General features: G+C 37.6%; 1 protein-coding gene across 1 annotated transcript; it reads right to left on the reverse strand.

The window, feature by feature from the left end:
• Window positions 1-693: 693 nt before the first annotated feature.
• On the reverse strand, window positions 694-5047 carry LOC131041925 (protein RGF1 INDUCIBLE TRANSCRIPTION FACTOR 1). Its single transcript, XM_057975178.2, has 5 exons — window positions 4575-5047; window positions 3730-3918; window positions 3519-3593; window positions 3017-3157; window positions 694-1476 (listed from the first exon to the last, which is right to left on the reverse strand). The coding sequence occupies exons 1-5, from the start codon at window positions 4575-4577 to the stop codon at window positions 1135-1137; spliced, it is 750 nt and encodes a 249-aa protein (XP_057831161.1). The 5' UTR covers window positions 4578-5047; the 3' UTR covers window positions 694-1134.
• Window positions 5048-12305: the final 7258 nt, after the last annotated feature.

The following is a 12305-nucleotide window of genomic DNA, read 5'->3' on the forward strand; positions in this document are numbered from 1 at the left end:
TCAACTAAAGTTGATAGTGTCCTGCTTGAGTAATAAACGGTGCGTACCGGCTGAAAGTCAAATATACAAACCTTTTTCTGCAGTTGAAGATTTACTACAGTTATTAGCGAGATCTTCTGGTGAGGGGTCCCAGTCTATCATAATACAGACTCAAATATTAAATTAAAAAGAAACAACGTGCCAGTAACAAAAAAGTCGTGCGACTGAAAAAGTGCCTAACAGCTGCCATTGGGGCCGTGCCGTCAGTTTAGTCTTCAATTTACTGTTGCCCACACTCCATCCGGTTTTACTCCATCTGTCCTTGTCTTTGAGTGGGAATAGCGCTGATTGACCCCATCGATCGAGGTAATGCTACGCTGACCCTGCAATCACATGCTCTGAACATCGTACATTTAGACAGCTACGCAATTAATTTAACTGAGTTCGCGATAATTTACAGCCATTAATGGGCAGTGACAGTCAGAACAGGCTCAACGGACAAAAAAAAAATACATTCTATTTCAATTTACCGGTCTTTTCAAAATTTGGGGTTTCAAATTAGGGTTTCGACAAAAAACGCCGCTCGTTAACCAACCAGCAGGCGCCAAAAGCACAAATCTGGTAGCATGCGTCGATGACAGATTAAAATTATGAGGGTGGAAGATTCTTAATCTGAACATACACACTTATTCATGCATTGGATTTTGATTGTAATGGACAGTCAACTGTAGTTGAATTTAAATTTATAAATAGCGTGGAACAAAGGGCATGCTTCCATACATTGGAAAGCTTAAACAATAAACACGGGTCACGAGAAAATTCTGAGACCATCTGCACGTGATCAAGTGGCTTTACCTTGATTGCCATAAATATGCTGAAATTGCAGTGAAAGAAACCACGAGAAGAGACACAGTTGATCCTATTACCCGCGGAGACAAGGATATTGAATAAATAAAGATGTTGCAGTAAGGGACTTCAATTAATGACACTACACTGTCATCCCTATCTCTGTCTTTCTCTCTCTCTCCACTTTAACTCCTCTCCCACTTACTGTAAGTCAAAATTGTGGGGTTAAAAGGACTTTTACATTTATGCCGCGCCAAGGCGGGATTTTAAACACCCTTCCACAGTAATAAAGTTAAGAACAGTGACCGTCTAGTATAGTGGAGATCTGTGAGGAAATCCCTTTCTCCTGCGTGGAAGTACAGACTTAGGTGACCTGTTGCTGTTGCTGCTGCGCATTTTCTTGGGCAATGAAAATATGGCAGGGGTTTGCATGTTGCTTGCAACCCAACAGTCCTCCCTTTCACTTGCACATGATGTTGACGACAGCGACTCCTCCATTTCCAGGTACATGTCTTCTTCAATGTCAAGCTTGCCACAGGGCTTTGGGCTTGGGCTTGTGTTTTCTGGCGATGGAGATGGCTCTAAATACTCCGCCAATTCAAGGGAATTGCATGCCTGCAACACACTTGATATGTTCTTCACTGCATCTACCTGTTAAACAATCACAACATTTTCAGTCATATCAGCCAGTGCTAACTTTTTTTCAAAAATTATAGAACAAATAATAATATAAAATTAATTATAATTTCTTTTTTATTAAAATTATCATACACTATTGTGATATTCTGAATTCGGCTTGCTCTATTTTATTTGAATCAAGTTTCATATCACACTCTGATCGATATCCAAAACGTTGATGCAAATTAAATACACAGTTGAATCCAGAAACATATTACAATATTCATCACTAAGTGTGGATGTTTAAATATCTTTTTTAATAATAGAGACTGAAAATTTAATGTCTTTAAATTAAAAAAGGCAATTTCAAAAATAACAAATCTCAGTCTAATAGCTGAAGTGATGAAACAAATTTGAAATGTTTTCAAGGTAAAATGCTCTTTAAAGATCTTAATTTTATGTCTTTTTATGATTTTAAAATTTTTGAGACTTTAATTTGACATCTTCAGTAAATTAAAATCATAAAAAAATTATGAAATTTATTACTACTTTTAGTATTAAATTTACCAGATTTTCACAGTCCATGATGTTGATTATAATTGATTTCAGAACTCAACTCTCTAAGAATTTTGCATCAACAATTAAAAGAATGATGATGATAGATTCTTTTACAAAATTGAATCCAATAATCAATTATAATAAAAAAACATGATTTTACCACACAAAATATTTTTAAAAATCTTTCTGAACTCAAACAAAACTTAAAAAACACATTTCGCTAAAACTCAGAACCTAAATTATCTAAATTCTTTAATGTCTAACTTTAGAACACCTACGATTTAATAATAGAATAGATGCATTTAATACAATTAAAACGACTGCACTGCACACTTTAAGAATGAAATTGAAATTCTATTCCCACACCACAAAGAAAAGGGGCGCCTTTCCTGATGTGCCCCAATTTTCAACCTCCCCAAAATAAACAACAATAAACAACAAAAAGAGCGATCAGAAACGGTCGGGAAATTTTGAACAATAGGCAAGATTTTCCAAAAGCCCATTTTAATTAATGGCCGCAAAAATTCCTGAATCGAAGAATGATAGGCTATCTGTTCTCTGCTCTCTGGTCTGTGCTAGCTGTCAGGACGTAAATTTTCAACGAGCAAGGAAAAAATAAGTAAAAAATAGCCGACAAATTTAAGTGCTCAAGACGGTGTTGGAGCCATCGTGTTTTCAACGACATCTGTCCTAATGAAATGGAACTAAAAATGTCATAAAATATACGTGCTTTTGAATTTTGGAATGTAGCTGAAAAATCCCCGCTTACAGTATAGACATGCGTTTGGCCACAATTGTCAAAAAAGTTTTACGGCATAAGAGGGGAAAAGACAACCTAAAAAATAAGAAGATTCGTCCATATTCAAAATTGAATTAGAACGGTGAACTCCGCATTTCTCGGCGGAACTCAAGTAAAATGTTAAATCAACATCAACTGCAACTTAATTAAGAACAAAAACTCAATAACAGAAAGGCCCGCATTATAATTACGAAGCGTTGGCTTTTTAAAACTTACCTTGCATCTAACGGAACAGTAACGGTAGGGCTCCTGCAGAACCCTGTCACATGTAACGCAGGAATTCCCCTGCCCTTTGGATAATCGTGATTGCGGTCTCTGGTTCAAAAATACAACCCTGGCGCTATTCGTGATATATGTCTGTATATCAGAAAACATTGTTCGATTCTATCAGCCTTACAATTATAAATTTAACAGTGCTTCAAAGGCTAAACTAACTTTCACGAAATTTAAGCTTTAAAGCCTGATTTGTAAAATCCTTTGAATATCAGAAAATACTGCGCGATTCTGTCAGTCTTCCAATTATAAATTTAACAGTGACTCAAATGCTAAACTAACTCGCACGAATTTAAAGCTTCAAAGCCTTATTTGTAAAATCCTTGTATATCAGAAAACACTCTGCGATTGTCAGGCTTGCAATTATAAATTTAACAGTGATTCAAAGTCTAAACAAACTTGCACGAAATTTAAGCTTTCAAGGTTGATTTGTAAAATCCTTCACCTGGACTAGAGAGCAGTCAAGAAGCTTCTGCATGTCATGTAGCCGAATAACGTCATGATACACATATCTTCGCACCTGTAACTCGGAAACCAAAATGTCATTATCGACCTTAAAAATCCTGCAAAATTTACGGCTACACGCGAAATTCACCAAAACTTACTGCTATTCAAGCGATGATTTAAGATAGGCAAGGGGTTTAGAGAAATTTTACCTGCAGAAGACGATGAGAGCGGTGGGAAATGAGACAATGCTGGCAAATGCTGGAACTGCAGTCTACACAGAAGATGTTAACCTCGTTTTTCTTGTACTCCAAGTGAATCGAACACGGGACAAAGAATTGGTCGGTCAGCAAGGCCTCCAGCCATGCCGGCTTTCGAGGAACAGATAAGGCGTATCCAACCTGCAGAGCCGCCAAATTCAAAAGGAAAATATTCAATTTTAACCATCACGTGCCTCTCATCTTCCAAAAATCGTCTGAAAAAATCAGCAAAGCAAGAGCTCAAATGTCACAAGCATCTGCAAAACCTTTAATTACTGATAATTTCTTCAATAAATCACCACATTGCACCTCAAACCTTGCAATTGTGAATGTAAACACATGAACACCCCCTAAAAATGACACTACAGCTAATTAAACCTTCAAATCGCACAAATAAGCAGGTCACACCCCGCAAAGAGGAAAAAAACAACTCCAGGAATACAAACTCCTCAGAAAGCCTCTCAAATACAACCTATGCGGTTCAAGCTTGTAAATTACAGACAGAAACTTAACGAATTACACAATATCACATCACAATTATGCCAAAATCCCATAAACGCGCCACACAAACAGCAAACAGACAGCGTAGGTCGCCAAATTCGAAAAACAGACCTTAAAAACTTCTCTATCATACAAACCAAGCTACACCAAACAATTCCCCTTCAAAACCATTCTGACTTAACAAGCTTACAAATAAAATTCCAGGCAAAATTCAGCCTAAGAAAAAAAAAATTGCCCATAAACCATACAAAACGTCTCAATTCAGAGCCATGCAAAGATTTCAGAAGCTCACTCACCATGTTTCAAACTTGATTTAAAACACCCTGTCGCCGAAGCAGGCTAAAAAAGCATCCCACAGAAAAGAGAAAAACCAAGGCCCTATTTCAAAAAACAGAGACCTTCCCTTCTCTGATACAACAGAAGGAGGCGGCGACCCAACAAAAATTATCTGCTCCTACTATTCATAAACATGAAACCCAACTACAAGCAAAACAGCAAACGCGCTGATTGTTATTATTATCACTCCCCCTTACTCCTCCTCCAAGCCCAACACATCTCAGCCGTCCATCTCTCCCATCCGACGGCCACACCGATCGCCGCGCAGCTCAATGCGCGCATCCCCTCAGCACGGCTCAACGCCGGCCGTCGATCTGTCACCCTCTTGTACGACGCCAACCGTCCGATCACGCCAAAGGCACTTCAATCAAATGCCTCCTATTGCTCGTACCAACACACTGCCAGCTAAGACCTAATTCGCGCGCCCAATTCACGGATTTACTTTTTGGTTTTTTCCTCCCTTTTTATTATTATTATTTTCCAGTGGGGCAAACTAAAAAAAAGGGCGGCTGATGGCGTCCAGAAGAGCCACGGCCCCACTCCCACTTGCCACGATGGATGCCTCTGCCACGTCATCCACATTGCCAGTCGACGTGCTGTCACTTCAACGGATAGCATGGTCGGGAAATGAGGTACCGCCTGGGCCAGTCAATTCTCGACCAGATTCCCTGCAGCCGCACATTCAAACCGACGTTTACCCGTAATCCACGCAATCCCTAATTCAAACCGCGCAGGCAGACGCACCATTTGAACGTTTAAAAGGACAGGACGGTTGTTTTTTTACTCTCTTTTCAAATTACCCTTGTTTGCAACTTGCAGTAACTTGGCAGCCGCAGTTTCAGACCACAGTCATAGGCACGCCAGTCTAAGCCTTCACGCCTTGTTCGTACGTACTAAAAAACCCTCACCTCGTAAGGACCACCCGCTAGACCTTAGCCCCCTAGCCTTGATATTGATGTGTCCTCTCGACTTTCGTTAGTTGTAGTACTTGTCTTGTTGTCGGACGGGAATATCTGCGAATACCAACTTAGGGTTTGAAATTTTTACGGTTACATCGGGACTCTATATATATATATATATTTATAGTCATGTCATTTTTATTTTTTCTCTGTGCTTGTTGCCTCGGGACTCCATCACTATTCTCATTGGGGCGTATGTTAGGGTTTTTTTTTTCAGCAAGGAAATTTTTAGGGTTTTGGTTTTGTTTAGCTGTACTTCACTCCAGATCATATCATGTGAAGACTTTGTTTGTACCCCACCATTTGCGCTGGGTTCGAAGTTGTAACCAGGAGTTCTTTGTATAATACCCATTTTTTCTTCACGCCAAAATAGAATTAATTACGTTTTGTTTTTAATTGGTGGGATTTTTAGTCTTATCTTCTTCGCTGTTGTTGCTACGCAAATCAAATCAAATCACTTTGTTAGGTAGTCGAGGCCACGCAAATTGTAGCCATCATGGATGTAACGAGGAAAAATGGATTGGATTATAAGATTTTTTTATGTTATCGTTTGGTGATCGTGACTGAGTGAAGGAAATTATAGTGGATTCAATTGAAGAGATTGTGTTGATGTACGGCGTGGCTAAAATTGGTCAACCAAACTCATAACCAAAAAAATAATAATTTAAAAGTTAAAAAGTTTACAAGGAAGATAAATGATTCAAATTAAAAAGAATATAATATTAGTTTTTCTAGTTTTATTTCTATACATTATTAGGTATGCATTAAACTTTTATCTCTTTTTGTTTCTCTTGTTTCTCTCTTTTGTTAGGTATCTCTTGTTTCTCATATCATTCATCTCATCTCACACCATCCTTTCACTATTTATCTAGTTGGTCTCAATCTCTTATTTGCTCAATATTTGTTCTTTAGCTCATTATTTTGATGATAGATCATAGAGTATGATGTGAAAAGTTGATTCAAAAAATATATATTTGTTTTATAGCTCACTATATTGATGATGGATCATAGAGTTGTTAGAATCAAGGAAAACTGAGAGGGGGGTGAATCAATGTTTTGTCGAAAATCAAATTCACAAACTTATTATTTATCCATCGATTAGCAATGCATAACAGTAAAGAACGTAAGCAAGAAATAAATAAACCACGGATCCACAATACTAGAATTTTTACGTGGAAACCCGAAAAGGGAAAAACTACGGTGGGGTTGGGACCCACAATATTCATATACTATAGCTAGGAGTACATAAATATTACATAGATGGGGAATGCACTTGCATTTAGGCTCACTGCTTAGAGCTCGCTTCTCAATTACAATGACCCGGAAGCCTACAACCTTCAAGAAAGTCTCACTAACTTACAATTTAGTTATAATGAGAAAATACGAACAAAAGAACTCTGAAATAGCATCTGACAATGCAAGAATGAGTTCCGATTAAGCACAATATCTCTAAGTGTACTCCCTCTGCAATATGCTCTGTTTTTGTCTCAGTCAGCTACTGGATCAAATAGGAATCAAATGCGCACGTGAAACTGCACTCAATCGCACCAAAATGGATCACCACAACAGTATTACACTGAAAACCAATCACCAACTCAATCTTATATATCCGGTCATATCAGAAATAACCTCCTCCAAGTCGGCTACCAAAAATGTAACGGGTAGCTTCAAGTCGGCTTCAATCTCTAACAAGACATAGCACCGGACAAAAACAATTTCCAAAATGTTACACCAATGTCAGCCTCATCATTTACACTCGAACTTAGTCACCAAAATCACCACAAACACTGAAAATCTTACTGGACCAAAACTGCACTAGAATAATCTTGATTTACCAGTTAACTCCTGCTTCCGGATAAGAGGAATCATGACCACTGGATCGAATCTCCAAGAAGAGTTGCCATCAATGATAACCCTAAATCATGAGTCAAGCATTGGAAATCATCGGATGAGTGTCAATTGCCAACAAGACTCATGTGATCTCAACACATTTAAATCAAGAAGTCTTCAAGCATAATAATATAGTGGCTTTTAGTTTATTGATGGAGTTGAATAGTTTACAAAGAGTTAATTGAAATCAAATTTTGTACAATGTAAGGTTTGTGATGTTTTAAAGTAATTTTGACAAAATGGAGAAACCTCAATCTTTTACTTTGGTCGACAAGATCAATTATTCATACAACTTGTGTTTTGAACTCCAAGTTATAACCAAATATTAAAATAATTTAAGTAGTTCATCCATTGGATAAAAGCTTTATTCTTTGAATAAAGAGTTTATTCATTCAACTAACCTCGACCTTAACTCCCAAGGTCATGTCAAGCATTTAATGCTTATTCCCTCTCCTCTCAACCTATCTCACATTGACACGTGTCATCCTGGGATTGGGTTGAAAGCCCTCACATAGATCATGAACCACTCAATCCTGACCCTTGTTGAGATTACTCAATCTCAACCATCCATTGCTCCATTTTTCCTATAAATAGAGCCCATTTCTTCATAATCCAGATCCTGAAAACTTGTATGCATTTAACCTATAGGCATTTTAGAGAGCATTTAGCATGGTAATCTAATATCTTGTTATTTTGGTTAAAATCAATTATTTTTAATACAGCCTAGTATTTTAGCTTTTCATTTTACATTTGGAGCAAAATACTCAAATCTCAATCCTCCATAAGCATCTATAGTGCAAAAAGCTGCTGAGAGCTACACTATTTTGGAACTTGGAGAGGAGAGGAACAAAGGAGAAGGAGCCAAGAGCATGTTAGGAGGTATTTGGAGATACCTCGTCATATTTGCTTCTTTAGTTAAATATTATTTCATGTTCTTAGTATCTCTTTTGATATGCTTGTTTAGATTAACTTTTGGTTAACTAACACTAACGATTTCTTGTGTCTTGTGTTGTTTGTCATTTGCTAACCTTGTCCATTTCGTAGAGCATCATTTGGTGAACCCGACGTGAATCCAAACACCCAAAAGATCATTTATTTTTAACCAATAACATGTTTGAATGTTGAAATTGTCACACAGGTTGCGCTTTAGCACTATTGATCACGTTATGGCGCTATTGAAACTTGTTGTTCTAGTGTTATTGTTCTTACAATAGTGCTATTGTATCAAGTTTAGCGCTATTGATATGGTTTGAGCGCTTTTGACCCTGTTTTGGCGCTATTGATCCTGTTTGAGTGCTTTTGCCTTCTCTGTCTTTTTTTCTTTTTTAGCGTGTTTGTGTTAAATAGCACGTCTGTTCAAACACAGACTAGCACTATTGTAACAGAACGTTGCAAAAAAGACCTTGTAACCGAAAAAGTGAAAATTTATAGGCTTGTGGAAGCCCCCCTTAGATATGGATTTTACTAACTGGTTATTGTTTGTGCAGGTTTAAAAACTCACCTCTTTAAAATCAAAAACTTTATTTTGGTGTTTTAAGAATTGAACAAACAAACTTTCCCTTGCTTTCCAGTTAGGATCACTTGTTTTTGGTGCAGTAAAACTGAACAAAACAAAATTTGTTTTCTTGCAAGTTAGGAAACACACTTTATTTGGTGCTTAAAATCAACACTTCAATTTTCTTGCATCAAACTAAAGAATTTACAATCCACACTTCAATTTTTGGTGCACATAAAATACACAATCAACTTGTTTTAAACTTTTGCAAAGCGATTTTCCTTCATAAGTGCTTCAATTTCAGTTGACCAGGATTTTCAAAATTCTAGTTTACTCAAACCTTTGCATTTGAAGTTAAAAAGAACACCATGAATGTTGGAGCAACATCTCCAAATAGTTAGATCACATTGCAATGGCAAGTTAAAAAGAACAAGTGTTTTCGTGCTTGGCACACTTGTGTAAAAAGTTGGTCGAGTGGTCCTACTTCTAACACACACTATCCTCTCCCTTGGCTTTCGTGGTCCTAGGTGCAAGAGAAAAGTGTTAGTAACACTCAAAATTTTTATCTTTTTAAGAGAGGTCTGCTAAGAGACACATCACTCTTGGGAATGACCTCGCGCGGTAAATCCTTCGAGCCGCTATAGAAATCAGGTGAGAGTGAAAGTTGTAGCCTTGGGTATAGCTATTCCTACAGTGTAACTGGCCAAAAGGACAAATGGGCCCCACCACTGGTTACAAGGCTCTTAAGTGAGTCACTGCAGAATGAACTTATGTCCAAAAACATCGAACATGACTAAACACCTTTAAGTAGTAGCCCACATGTTCTATTGATTGAGGATATTTGCGATATAATTTAGTGCAAGAGCATAGATGGTTTTGCTCCCAAGATACTCACCATACATATTTCCTTGAGTAGAAACATAGCTTTTTGAAAAGTCACTTGTGGCTTGATAAAAGTGGTGACTCCCCCATCATAGGGATCATCTATTTGTTATGTTCGTGCAAGACTTAGCATATCACATCCTTACTTGCCACAACGAGATTCATAAGGTATGTAGTACCAAAGTCGAAGAAATATCAAGATGTGGGCTAAATTTATCACGACTGCCCATTTGACCTTAGGGATAAAAAAGTGTTTGAAGTGTTTTCGTTTTAGTCAAAGACCAAGTGCAAATTGAGCCGACTTCAGGCTTTGGAAATACACCTTAAAAATACATCTAAAAGGAAGGGTCATATAAAAGTCCAAGGATTGGGTTGATCTAGACCCATACTCATTTGTGCCTTTTAGGCAACATTATTGTGTTTGTGTGTTTGCTTTGTTTTCTTGTCAAAGAAACATCAAAAGAAAAATCAATTCCAAAAACAAAGTACTCATCCAACCAAACATCTTTCAAAGCAACCACAAAAATATCAAAAACAAAGTGCAAACAACAAAGAATCAAACTTTATGACCATTCTTCACATCTTGTGAAAAAAGAAACGTCATCAGAATATCAACTTGAAAAGAAGACCATTGAGCTCAAAGGCTTTGATCAAAAGGAGGAAATTCTTCTATCTAAATAGACAGATCTTTGTCTCCCATAGAGTTTTTCTGCGTCACATGCGTCTCTACCTTCAAGGCAAAACAAACGAATTTGATTCAGAATCATTGAACCGCAGAGCTTTTATGCAATATAGAGCTTTGAGTTATCACAAAAACCAAGGAGGTAAGATTAATCCCAACTTTTTTCCAAACATCTGTATCACATACAACGTAGCTCGAGAAATACCACCAACACTCGAAAGGGAAGAGGTAGAGTTTGTCCCATTTGTGACACAAAGCTTTTATTGAAGTTAAAAACATTTTCATCCATTATCTCACTCATACATCATCACTTCATCATCAATCTGTTCCAACTCTCAAAACATTAAGAGGTTCTTGTCCCAAGTTCTCTTTTTAGATATTGCTTGAATCAAACGCATCACATCACTTTTCAGATTGTTTCTACATCTAGGATAAGCTCATCCTAAGAGACACATCTACGCAAGTTAAAACTAGTTCGTGAGTGAATCCTCTCATTACTAGGTAGTTAAATCTGTAACACATCTCAGATTTCTCTACACCTTATCACATCCAACCTTATAAAAAATAAACAAGCAATTCAAAGAAGGAATTTTGGTTACATCTACCTTAAAAGTGCTAGAGATCCACATGCAAAACACTTCACCAACCATCAATCTTTCATTTCATCAAAAACTCATCATCATTTTCACACAACTTCAACAAAAGCTTGTAAACAAAATGGCCCAAACCCGATCACAGTCAAGGCAACGAGAAATAGAAATGGAAGAAGAAGAAGAGGAAAATCTCAATGAATTTCAAGAAGCACTTGGAGGAAATGCAAATGATGAAAACCCAAGTACTCCCACTCCTGCAACGATAGAAAGGGCCCAACATAACCCTCTCTTTAACAGATTTTTTGACGAAATACTCAGGAGCAATGTGGATGCTCACTTTTTAAAGCTCGCTCAAGAAGGAGCAAAACTCCCCTCTGACTTTGATCTTGCCCAATTAAGACAAGCATCAGAACGACAAAATCACCATGAAGAGGAAAGAGGTAGAGATCCCATCAGATATAACATTCCTCGAGGTAACCCACCACCTCCTCCTCCAAATGAAATGGAGATGTTGCGGCAACAAGTCGAGAATCTCGCCCAACAACTTCATAGTGGTGTCAAAACTAACCAATTCTAACTCAATGACATATGTCCCTATCCTTTTGATAGGAATCTTTATATGCCACCCTTTCCACGAGGATTTGAAACACCCAAATTCAAAAAATATAGAGGAAAGGGAGATCCTCGTGATCATGTCAGAGAATTTCATCCCGCTTGCCTCGAAGTGGCATATGAAGACACATACCTAATGCGCCTTTTTCCCCAAAGCTTGGGCGGAACAACCACATCATGGTTTTCCCAACTACTAGGTGGCATTAGAACATTTGAGGAACTCATCCAGAAGTTCCTAGCTCATTACTCTCATAACATTGAACGCAACATCACCATGGCTGATCTGTGCAACACTAAACAAAAACCAGGAGAACTATTCTCAATATTCCTGCAACAATGGCGTCAAATGTCTAGCAGGCGTTCTCTTCAGTTACTTGAACGAGAACTAGTGGAAATATTAATTTCCAACTTAAACGAAGAAATGGAATTTCACCTAGATGTCAAAGACACAGACTCTTTTAATGATATGATCACCAATGGTTTGAAATGTGAACGGGCCCTCATCAAGAAAGGACTTATCAAAATCTATAATGAACCAAAGGATAGTCCTTGCCTACGCTTCAATAGTGATAAACCAA

This window comes from Cryptomeria japonica, chromosome 1 (genome assembly GCF_030272615.1).
Source record: "Cryptomeria japonica chromosome 1, Sugi_1.0, whole genome shotgun sequence".
Lineage (NCBI taxonomy): Eukaryota > Viridiplantae > Streptophyta > Pinopsida > Cupressales > Cupressaceae > Cryptomeria > Cryptomeria japonica.